Source organism: Artemia sp. Qi Xiang Cuo, chromosome 8, assembly GCF_049724085.1.
Source record: "Artemia sp. Qi Xiang Cuo chromosome 8, ASM4972408v1, whole genome shotgun sequence".
Classification (NCBI taxonomy): domain Eukaryota; kingdom Metazoa; phylum Arthropoda; class Branchiopoda; order Anostraca; family Artemiidae; genus Artemia; species Artemia sp. Qi Xiang Cuo.
This window is the reverse complement of record NC_142801.1, coordinates 53,809,491-53,821,833: the sequence shown is the minus strand read 5'-3', so window position 1 is coordinate 53,821,833 and position 12,343 is coordinate 53,809,491. Positions and strand designations below refer to the sequence as shown.

The window sequence follows — 12,343 nt, the reverse complement described above, 5'->3', positions numbered from 1 at the left end:
ATAAATGGAACGTCAAAGATCCATATGTAATAGTCGTGAAACTTTGTGAGACATGAAAATGAAATAGTACATCCCCATGATTTAGCATTCTTGTTTGAATTGTAACTAAGTTGCAATTCTTTTATATTTCCTCGTATTAGGCTATACTTAATGTTGTTCTCGTTGTTGTGTTAATATAAAAACTAATTTCTTTTTATTCCTTTTAAGGTTACATTTTACGGGTTTACAAATAAATAATAATTACAAAAAAAAATAAATAATCTTGGGCTACTAAGAAAAACTGCAAAAAGGCATATATCGTCAGTCGGGTATCAAAAGGATGTATTTCCATAATTGTAGATTTTCAGGAGTAGAAAAAAAACCTCACAATTCTTTATTTCCCTTCCGATAACCGTAAAACAAAAATGGATTGATATGTATTGATTTTACATATCGATTTGTTTATGTTTTACGGTTCTTGGAGGGGAAATAAAACAGTTGTGAGGTTTCTTTTTTACTCTTCTGCAAATTTACAATTATGTAAATACGTCCATTTGATACCTGATGACGCTATGCGGAAATGAATTTATAAGTATATATTACCTGATGTCCACCTCCTTTAGTATTCAAAGCCTCGTAGTTTCGAGTCAGAATGTATTTGTAGTACTTTTTCTGCATTGGACTCAACTCCACACGAACAATAAATTCAGATTTTGACGGCATATCCTAACAAAATAATACAAATGAATCAATTGACTATAATAATGGAAAGAGAGCCGAGATAAGACAAGCCAGATTCCAAACCCTTGTTTTAAGTCCAAGCCTTTAAGTCTGCTAGCCCCTCAATTAAAGCTATTTGCTTTCAGCGATTTAAAATTTATAGGAATATTTACAATTCTGTGTTTCGAAAGGCAAAGTCCCAGTGTTATTTCAATTGTTTTTCAGATTGTGGTAAAGATATGCGAAAAACTTGGCAGGTTATAAATTCTGTGCTTAGGCCCTCTTTTAAGTCTCCATCATCCCCTTCTTTTATTGATGTCGATGGCAAAATTATTGAGGGTGAACTTAATGTTCAAGCTGAATCTACTTCATATTTTGTGAATATTAGTAAGATTACCGCTTCTCCTGTTAGTTACTTTCCTTCACGATCCAGCTTCAGGTTTTGGGCCACCTTGTATGAAGTCAATGTTTTGGAACCAGCGATGGAGAAAGAAATTACTAAAATTGTTATAGGATTGAAAAATTCTTTGCCGTCTGGCCCTAATAATATTGCTACTAAAGTAATTAAGTTCATATTTCCTTCCATTATTTCTCCCTTAACGAAACTTATTAACCTCTCCTTTCAGCATGATCCAATGATCCAAATGATCCAGCCAAATATCGGCCAAGTTCTTTGTTGTCTGCGTTTAGCAAAATATTTGAGAAGGCGATGCTTTACGTCTAAATAATTTTCTTACTTATATTTTCACGATTTTCAATTTGATTTTCGAGCAAATCATTCAACTGAGCATGCTTGTGCAGTTGTACTGAATTATCTTCACTCTGCCCTAGACTCCCTTTTGATTCCTGCTGCTTTGTTTCTGGATGTTCGTAAAGCCTTTGATTCTTTAACCCACATTGTTCTTCTTTTGAAACTTCTCGTTTTGGCGTAAAAAGGTAGTGCGTTTTATCGGTTCAAGTCTTTCATGTCTGGTAGAATATTTTCTTTTGATCCGCTTTTTCGCTCACCATCAAGCGTTGACTAGGGGGTCCCTCAGGGGTCAATTTAAGGGCCGGTACTGTTTTTAGTATGTGTAAATGACCTAATTTTCGGAGTTAGAAATGAAAAACATTTATATTATTGTCTTCTATTTCATCCAACAATCTCCCGTGTCTATTACTATAGTTTGCATACCTCGGATTTTCTTGTTACCTTTGCCGATGAATGCAGAAACCTCGGTATTCTAAGAAAACTCAAACATATTTTTCCAGGACCAATTCTAAGAATTCTATTTCATAGCTTAATTCATTCTTATGTTTCCTATTGTCCGGTCATATGGATGTCCACTTTCCCTTCTTTTCTCAAACCGCTTTGGAATACTTATGATAAAGCTATAAATCTTATCCAGGATGTAAATCGTTCGGCAACTAAACCGATACTTGATATTAAAAAAAAATTATATTCTTTCCTGCGCGTCTTTCGCTTTTCTTCAGCTCCATGGTGATATTCCTAGGTCCCTTAGATTTACGTCTTTTTTGTATCTGATCAGTCAATTATCAACTCCGTAGTTCTCTAAATATCCAAATTCCGCATATACCAACAATAAGATCCGATTTTAATCCTTTTGTTGCGTGTCATTTGACATGGAACACCCTACCCGATTCGGCTCGAGAATGCCTATCGTTTGGCACCTTTAAAAGACTAGTAAAAAAAATTGTTTTCATGTGATTAATTTTCTTTACTTTTGCCTGAATAAATTTTTAATTTTTCCTGAGTCAACCTATCTTTATAGTTTTTTATTTATTTATATTTTCTTTTCTTCTCCTTTTTGCTCTTCTTTCTGTGACTGTGAGTATAAGTGTTATTTTTTTTCGCGTGGCTTACTTTTGTGTTTTGAATGGCTGGCAATAGTTTTTCAATAATTGTTTTTGTTTTTCTTTTTTTCTGTATAATCCGATTGTGACCAGTGGATTCTAGAAGGGTATGAAGATCACTTGATTTGAGAATAATATGCAGAGAAATGAATTATGTTATGATTTATTCATCTTTGATTTTTTTTTTCTTCTTCTTCTTCTTTTTTATCTCAGTAAGTAATTGGCTATTGTTCTCTGAGTTTGTATTCCGTATATACACATCCTAATTACAGGCCAAGGAGCCTTGGGGGGGGGACTAGCACAGTGTATTATTGTATGTGTATTGATAATGAATAAAAGCTTATCTTATCTATTTGTTCTATTACCATCTTGTCTACTCATTACTTAGTCTCTCTAACACACTTTTAATGGACATTTTATTTATCATAGCAACGTTTCTTTTGTGTCCATCACTCACTTGGACGGGTCAATTTATAATAGAAAAGAAACAGCGCATATTTTGGCGAGCTTCTTCCACCATTTATTTCATGCTACCACCAAAGGTGTGTTCTATGGTGTTTGATGCCTGTGAAACGGTAATTTAGGTCTGTTTTTTTTTACCATTGTTTGTTAGATAACTTTACCTGGTCGCTAATGGCAACACTTTGTCTGGCAGGTCTAGTGTCCTACCTATTATCCTGTCAGTGAAATCTCAGGTCCACATGTGCTGTTCGATTAGAAAAGATTAAAATTACAAGCATTAAACATTTAATGTTTAGTGGGATATTTCAATTCGTTATATTCCACTGAATAGGGTTTCTAATGTTCAAAGGGAGCGAAAACATCGATTTATAAAAGAAACTTAAGTTGCTAGAGGGAAGGTGAACTATTGAGGCAAAAGGTGGATTCCAGTCGAGGGATAAATTTTGGGCACTTTGAGTTACCTGAAACCGTAGACCAGAGCCCGGGAATGAATTTCTGAATGTTTTCATTCACTGGAGATCGTATGGTTGTCCAGAATACGGCGATAAATTTACCATATACCAAAAAACAAAGAATGTTGGGTAGACCTGTAACCAGAGGATGACAAAATGCCAAAAATAGTAATGGATAGTAACCTTGTTGCTATAAGAAATTAAACAAATGAAAATAGATCACAACCTTTTTTTATAATGTACCTTAGAATTCAATACCGATCAAACAATACCTTTTTTAAGCGACTTTACAGGCTGAAAATTCGAAAAAACAAACTAAGAACTCGATTTTGTCTTTCCCAGTTTCGTATTACATTCTCATACTTCGTATTACATTCTCATACTACAAGCTAATAGAGATTTATTAGCAGCAATTAGGATAACAGAAAAGTATCTTTTATGAAGAACTCAAAGATAAAGAACACACACATGAAAACATAATATGACTAGATCTTACAGCATATATCTTTGCTTTTAATTATTCTGTCACTAAAGATGGTATTTATTACTGCTAAAATACTTCATTTGATTTATACATTTATGATATAAAACTCATTCAATCGCTTCCTCTTTCTTTATACTCTATACCGAGAAGCTAACACCTTGAAACACAAATCTTAAGTGACTAGTTTATCATCATTTCCTGGATTCTCATTCGTTTGTGATAATTAAAAGTGCGACATTTGCCATGTTGGTCAAAAATGAGTTATGTATGCGCCGTGAGTAAACTCAGCACAAGGAATCGAATAGTACAGTCAGATTGTCCTATCTTGTACCGATACCATTTTTGACAGAATAGGATTATCTTATGGAGTCATTTGTCATTTGTCTTCTTTTTTTTTGTCAAGAAAAAAGGAGACATACACAAAAAATAGATTAATTTTGAATTCACTCAGAATATTTTTGACAGAAGAGGATAGGAATTATCTATAGAAAAAAGGAGACACACGCCATAAAATGGTATATCTTGAATGCACTCGGAGTATTTAAATTTAATTTGTACCGCTGAAAAGAGTATAAAAAGTAGGTTTAAAAATTAAAATACGTTCCTTTACCTCCATTAGTCTCATCCTTCGGAGCGACCACAGCCGACAAACTTTTTTTTTTTTTTTTTTTTTTATGTCTTAAAAGTTACAAAAATGGCGTATGTGGCACTTGTAATTATCCCAGCCGCATTGATTGTCAAAATAGCCAATCATGTGCTATCTCTCCACGGTAAATCTAAAACATCCCTCATTTCTCAATGTGATTTCACTGACATTTGCAGTCTAGTTTTTGGATCTTAATGTCACCCTACACAAGATAAAAGATCATAGCTGATCGACTGTCCTCTCCAACAAACCTGCCATCTACATTAGAAATGGATTTTGATTTCATAATGAATCGAGTTAAGAATTCGATACGGCGAGTCGAATGCACAAGTCTCAATTTTTCGATCTGTTATACTTTGTAATATATGACCTAGTAAAAACAAGGTAGAATGCCAAAATATAGCAAAAAATACATAGGCAAAAATGAACTGTGAACATGAGAAGAAAACTGACTTTGGAAAATCCATTTATAAACTCCTAATCTTTATCGATTTCTCCCCTTCTAAAAATGAAACAAAATCACCATTTTGTGATTTTCCTGAAAACTTGAGAAATCCAGGTTTAAGCAGAGGACAGCCGAAATGCTTTGATAATTAACAGGAATGTGAAATAAGGTTTCCAGGCCCTGATACGTCTTTTTTTTTTTTTTTTTTTTTTTTTTTTTTTTTTTTTTTTTTTTTTGATGAAAGCCAAAAATATGGTGCGTAGCCGAGGACTTGGACTTAATTCATACGACGCATGAGATAATGCCAAATAGTGTTTGAGCTAAATGTAATCAATCTTTGTATCAAATCCTGACTGGTCTTCCTGGAGAAAGTAGTCTCCACTACGCCTCTGCAACCAACAGATAAATAGTCACTGCTCATTGGAGCAGTGGAGCATTGGAGCAGATAAAAAAAAATAGTGAAAATTTGTATATTAGATTAAATGATGACGATTTTTCTTTTATGTATATATATTCTTTTTCACTGCTTAATCTCTAGCCGGGCATCTTAATAATCATATCAACTCGAAAAAAAATATATTACCTTTAGCACATCAGATTTGAGACGACGAAGCATATGTGGTCCAAGCATATCATGAAGTTTCTTAACCTGTTCTTCTTTGTTGATGGTGGCAAATTCATTTTGAAATTCATGCAAATTGTTGAATTTTGCAGGACATAAGAAGTTGAGCAAATGGAACAATTCTTCTAAGTTATTCTGTAGTGGAGTACCAGTCAATAGCAGCTTATACCGTATCACGTAGTTACTCAATACTTTGAAAAACTATAAAAGAGAAAACAAAAGCTTAGACAAAGAAAAGCTAACAAATACATAAAATGAACACACCATAAAGTTAAACTAGGCAACTTTCAACGGGATACAAAAAAAAAAAAACTGAAAAAAAAAAAATGAATTATGTGCCACTGGCTGCGGCTAATGGGATTAATCATGATAGAAACAGGCTGTTGGCGTTATTCAAGAAATTACGGCGTGTTGATGTACTTCATCAACATAATATTTCCCTCTAGGGTTTTACCATATCAGTGTTACCATCTACCTTTTCCATGAAACGTTAGAATTATATAGATAGCAATAGAAATGTGTGTGAGCTATACGGACGTGCAAAATATGAACCAAAAACTTATTCAATATTGGGCATTCTGAAAGGAAGGCGTCATAACATCTAACCGTCAGGAGCACTAACGTCATTTCGTCTACAAAATCCGTCATAACATCGACAAAAAAAAATCCATCCGAACCACTAACCGTCATAACATCTAAAATTTTAAAACTTTAGTTTTTTGGGGTTTAGGGAGGAAAAAGTACCTAGATTATGTTAGGTTGCGTATTTAATATATGCTAGGCTTTACCCCCCCCCCCCCCCCCTGATGTGCAAACATATGGCCAGAATTTGTTTCTAAACTATTATATACTTATCACTATTATATAAACTTATAAATTTTTTTTACATGTTAAGACGGTTAGTGGTTCTGACGGATTTTCCTTTGACATATTATGACGTTTAGTGCTTGTGACGGTTAGTCGAAATGGTAGCACCCCATTCTGAAAACAATTTTTTCACGACCATTTGGATCGTCATGTAAATGACTGGAGATTCGTAGGGTCTTCTTCTAACGTTTTAAGAGCATATGCATATTAACACTTAGCAGGCTTTGTATTGAATAGGCAACCCTTTTTGGTAACATTTCAAACTTGTAAAACAAGAAAAGGTAAATTTACGTATATTGGGAATGGAATTTTTATTTTTATGAGGTTCTTGTCAAGTTTTCGCTTTGTTGTCCTTTTTGTAAAGCATAATGAATGCGGCTTATAAATATACTCTATCAAGAATGCTAAAAGAAAAGTTCAATATGGATAGCCAAAATTGGGTCTTTTAAATGATACTGAGCGAGCTATACTAGGTGTTTCCACAAATACAATGTTAAAAACAATCAATTAAGAATCACTCTCAAACTTAAATAAGTCAGCACAAGAAACGCTACGAATAGCCTAAGAAGCAGACAAGAGACACCCCCACCCAAGAAATCTTTTGATACCCTCTACAATTTTGGTTTCATTCATTTATGATAACAAAAATGGCATTAGGACACTCAGGTAGTTTGGTACATTGGGAGAAGCCCATTGGGAACAACTGGGAACAGTTCCCCTGCGCACAACTTGTCGTCATTTTATCTCATTCAATTTATCTATTTACACCCACTCACCATGAGTACACTGGTCGTTTGAATCTCCTCCAAGTTTGCGAAAGCATAGGTTGGCTGGCCCCCAGCCCCTCATTGCACTTCCTGGCTGAAGGGCCACGAAACGGAGATCAGCACCCCCGGTTTGGACCTTAAGGGTCTAGTGCCGCATCCTTTACCTTTTTACCTCCAAGTGTTCAGATTAAGTTTAAGTCCCCAGCAATATTATTCCTTCAAACAGACCGACCTAACTTTTGATTTTTCATCAGGAGCATTAATCCCTGCACCACAACTTTCCAAGTACTTGCACCACAACTTTTTAAACTTTCCAACTTGGAAAATTTTTTCTTTTGAATAAACACAAGGTTATAAAAGATAAAGGTTATAAAAGATAATGCCTAAGGAACTCAGGCCTCACCTGCATCAAAATTGACAAAAGATTTCTACGCACATAGAGACAAATTCAGTTTTATTTTTAATCTCCGTAATTTCTACACGTGTGTATAACAAACTTCCTCGAAAAAAAAAAAAAAAAATCAAGTCCACCAAAATGAATAGTTTGTTGTTTTGCATCACCACCATTACTTATCTTAGAGATTTTTTTTTTTGTAAAGCCATGCACAGAGGGTGATGTTGGTTTCTTGGCCTAGTGCCATCGCTAGGTCTGTGATTTTCCTACTTTTTTTTATTTATATGTAGTCCCACAGATTTTGGTGTTTGAACTAATTTGCTCCCTACAAGAAGAAGAATAAGCAGAAGTGTCTGTAGTGAGTTTTTCACTTTCATTTCTTTTATTTTTAAAGTAGAAAGCTCCTAAGTCAGAACCAGAATCTGTTATAAAAAGCAACCATACAGCCATGGAAAAGGTGACAAACAATAAGTCAATGTTCACGCGAAATAAAAAAGAAGATATATCTCACCCTTGATTGGTTATTTTTCAACCTATGAGCTTCATCAACAACAAGTACTTGCCAATCAATTGAACTTAAGAGAGGTGCGTCAATGCCAATCAATTCGTAACTAGTGAGCAAAACATGGAATTTAACTGTATTTGCTCGGATTCTGGAAGCTTTAGTACTTAGGCGGACAGCGCCCTCTTCAAAACTAAGCTCGTGCTCTCTAATAACAATTCGACACTCTTTGTCTCCCACGTAGGTAACGACATAGAAATCTGGTGCCCAAGTTTCGAATTCTCGCTCCCAATTGATAATTGTTGAGAGAGGAACCGTTATCTAAAACAAGAGATATAAAATTGCAAAAAAAAAAAGAAAAACGAAAAATAAAGGTAAGAAAAAGAGGCTCAAAGGTATCTGAATAGTTGACTTTTTTAAATCTCCATAAAACTTTTATAAATATGTCTTTAATATTCAGGGATAAGATTTTCAGGAAAAGCTTTTCGAAATGTGACTTAAATATTCAGGATAAGATAAGGAAGGTAAGAGAACAACATGGCCGATTGTTTGTTTATTAAACTACTAAAATTTTACTTTCTTACAACAAAGTGGGTCTGAAGCCTATTAAATATGAGCTTTTAATTGTCCTGCGTTTTTGGGCTTTTAAACAATTTCTTTCTCCTCTATATAAAAAAAGAAAAAAAAATCAAACAAAATATTATCAAATTTCTCTTAAACTGGTGGACGAAATATAAATCCAATTTTTTACAGAGGTTTTTGTATTCGAGTATAAGAGCCGAAACTTGAATAGAGAAAACAGAATCAAATGCAGAATGACCTCAGATTACGGGAGTAAGATCTTAGCATATTGATAAGCAGAACGGGACTAATGATTAGGTGAGAAGGGGTAGGAGAAAGGAAATCTAAAAAATAGTAGAAAGAAAATAAACTGAAAAAAAAGAAGAAGAAAAACGAAGTTGGAATGCCTCTTTCCCTTCTTTTTCGACCTTATGGTAGAAGAAAATCTCACACCCCGGAAAAGTGTTGAATACAAAGGTTTTTCCTCTTTTTTATATGTTAATAAAAACCATATCGCAAACAGGCTCCCAATTGGGCGGATGGGCGAGATGTCTTGCCCTCCCTATCTAAAATTGCATACCCCCTCGCGTATTTTCCTACAGATTTTGCACTCCTCTCCCTTTTTTCGGGGGGGGGGTGTGGTTATGTTTAAGAACCTGGCCAAAGAATGTTGACCTTCTTTTCCCCACCAAAATATGTTAATTTGTGTGAACCAAATCTTTAACTTTTCTCTAAAATGTCACATCAAAACAGAAGCTTTTTTAGAAGACGGAAAACACATATTCTACTTAAATAGTTATCAGCTCTGATGACACTAACCTTAAGCAACTAAGAGAAAAAAAAATCATTTAAATTACTAGAAATAAAACCGGAGTGTTCAACATAAAAAAAAGGACCGCAATTAAAATGTGACCACAAACTCTGAATACGATAGGCTCTAAAGATATATTCTTGTCAAAAAGATGGCTGCAAAAAAAAAAAAAAAAAAAAAAAAAATCTAGGTTTTAAACAGCCCATTAAAGCCCCTAATCTAAATAAAAATATTAATTATGGCAACAATTATAGAACTAACAATAATGATAGCAAAGGAAAACATAGATAAACATAATAAGACTTATAAAAAAGATTAAAAAAAATAAAACAGAAAAGTGTAATACAGACCCTAAAATAAGGTAAGACACATCCGGACATGAGAAACGAATGCAAAACCTTTTGATACCAAGTTTACTTATTTATAATTTCCAAATAAGTTGTAGGTTTTCTAACTTGAAAAAGAGCTTTCGTTAACTTGAAATTTTGACTTTCAAAAAGAGCGCTATTACCTTACGTGTCTTTACTCGCCACTTCAGAAGAGAAGTTCCATAAATAGATAAGGAACTTTTAATCATCAGAACTCCAACCAGCCTGAGACAACCTATCTTGAATAGTCTGAATACGAAACGCTCGCCACTTCAGAAGAGAAGTTCCATAAATAGATAAGGAACTTTTAATCATCAGAACTTCAGCCAGCCTGAGACAACCTATCTTGAATAGTCTGAAAAGGAAACGCTCACCACTTCAGAAGAGAAGTTCCATAAATAGATAAGGAACTTTTAATCATCAGAACTTCAGCCAGCCTGAGACAACCTATCTTGAATAGTCTGAAAAGGAAACGCTCGCCACATCAGAAGAGAAGTTCCATAAATAGATAAGGAACTTTTAATCATCAGAACTCCAGCCAGCCTGAGACAACATCTGGAATAGTCTGAAAAGGAAACGCTCGCCACTTCAGAAGAGAAGTTCCATAAATAGATAAGTAACTTTTAATCAACAGAACTCCAGACAGCCTGAGACAACCTATCTAGAATATTCTGAATACGTAACACTCACCACTTCAGAAGAGAAGTTCCATAAATAGATAAGGAACTTTTAATCATCAGAACTACAGCCAGCCTGAGACAACCTATCTTTAATAGTCTGAAAAGGAAACGCTCGCCTCTTCATAAGAGAAGTTCCATAAATAGATAAGGAACTTTTAATCATCAGAACTTCAGCCAGCCTGAGACAACCTATCTTGAATAGTCTGAAAAGGAAACGCTCGCCACTTCAGAAGAGAAGTTCCATAAATAGATAAGGAACTTTTAATCATCAGAACTTCAGCCAGCCTGATACAACCTATCTTTAATATTCTGAAAAGGAAACGCTCGCCACTTCAGAAGAGAAGTTCCATAAATAGATAAGGAACTTTTAATCATCAGAACTCCAGCCAGCCAGAGACAACCTATCTTGAATAGTCTGAATACGAAACGCTCGCCACTTCAGAAGAGAAGTTCCATAAATAGATAAGGAACTTTTAATCATCAGAACGTCAGCCAGCCTGAGACAACCTATCTTGAATAGTCTGAAAAGGAAACGCTCGCCACTTCAGAAGAGAAGTTCCATAAATAGATAAGGAACTTTTAATCAACAGAACTACAACCAGCCTGAGACAACCTATCTTGAATAGTCTGAATACGAAACGCTCACCTCTTCAGAAGAGAAGTTCCATAAATAGATAAGGAACTTTTAATCATCAGAACTTCAGCCAGCCTGAGACAACCTATCTTGAATAGTCTGAAAAGGAAACGCTCGCCACTTCAGAAGAGAAGTTCCATAAATAGATAAGGAACTTTTAATCATCAGAACTTCAGCCAGACTGAGACAACCTATCTTGAATAGTCTGAAAAGGAAACGCTCGCCACTTCAGAAGAGAAGTTCCATAAATAGATAAGGAACTTTTAATCATCAGAACTTCAGCCAGCCTGAGACAACCTATCTTGAATAGTCTGAAAAGGAAACGCTCGCCACTTCAGAAGAGAGGTTCCATAAATAGATAAGGAACTTTTAATCATCAGAACTCCAGCCAGCCTGAGACAACCTATTTTGAATAGTCTGAAAAGGAAACGCTCGCCACTTCAGAAGAGAAGTTCCATAAATAGATAAGGAACTTTTAATCATCAGAACTTCAGCCAGCCTGAGACAACCAATCTTGAATAGTCTGAAAAGGAAACGCTCGCCACTTCAGAAGAGAAGTTCCATAAATAGATAAGGAACTTTTAATCATCAGAACTACAGCCAGCCTGAGACAACCTATCTTGAATAGTCTGAAAACGAAACGCTCGCCACTTCAGAAGAGAAGTTCCATAAATAGATAAGGAACTTTTAATCATCAGAACTTCAGCCAGCCTGAGACAACCTATCTTGAATAGTATGAAAAGGAAACGCTCACCACTTCAGAAGAGAAGTTCCATAAATAGATAAGGAACTTTTAATCATCAGAACTACAGCCAGCCTGAGACAACCTATCTTGAATAGTCTGAATACGAAACACTCACCACTTCAGAAGAGAAGTTCCATAAATAGATAAGGAACTTTTAATCATCAGAACTCCAGCCAGCCTGAGACAACCTATCTTGAATAGTCTGAAAAGGAAACGCTAGCCACTTCAGAAGAGAAGTTCCATAAATAGATTAGGAACTTTTAATCATCAGAACTTCAGCCAGCCTGAGACAACCTATCTTGAATAGTCCGAAAAGGAAACGCTCGCCACTTCAGAAGAGAAGTTCCATA

At 35.0% G+C, this 12,343-nt stretch overlaps 1 protein-coding gene across 1 annotated transcript in view; it reads right to left on the bottom strand.

Annotated features, from left to right (window-relative positions):
* The window catches only part of Mi-2 (chromodomain-helicase-DNA-binding protein Mi-2 homolog), a 155,925-nt gene that overhangs the window by 42,358 nt on the left and 101,224 nt on the right, over positions 1–12,343 (bottom strand). Inside the window, exons 15-17 of the mRNA XM_089093591.1 lie at positions 8,204–8,515; positions 5,626–5,865; positions 583–705 (exon numbers count right to left, since the gene is read on the bottom strand). Of these exons, the coding sequence (XP_088949717.1) occupies positions 583–705; positions 5,626–5,865; positions 8,204–8,515 (675 nt within the window). The remainder of the gene's footprint in view (positions 1–582; positions 706–5,625; positions 5,866–8,203; positions 8,516–12,343) is intronic.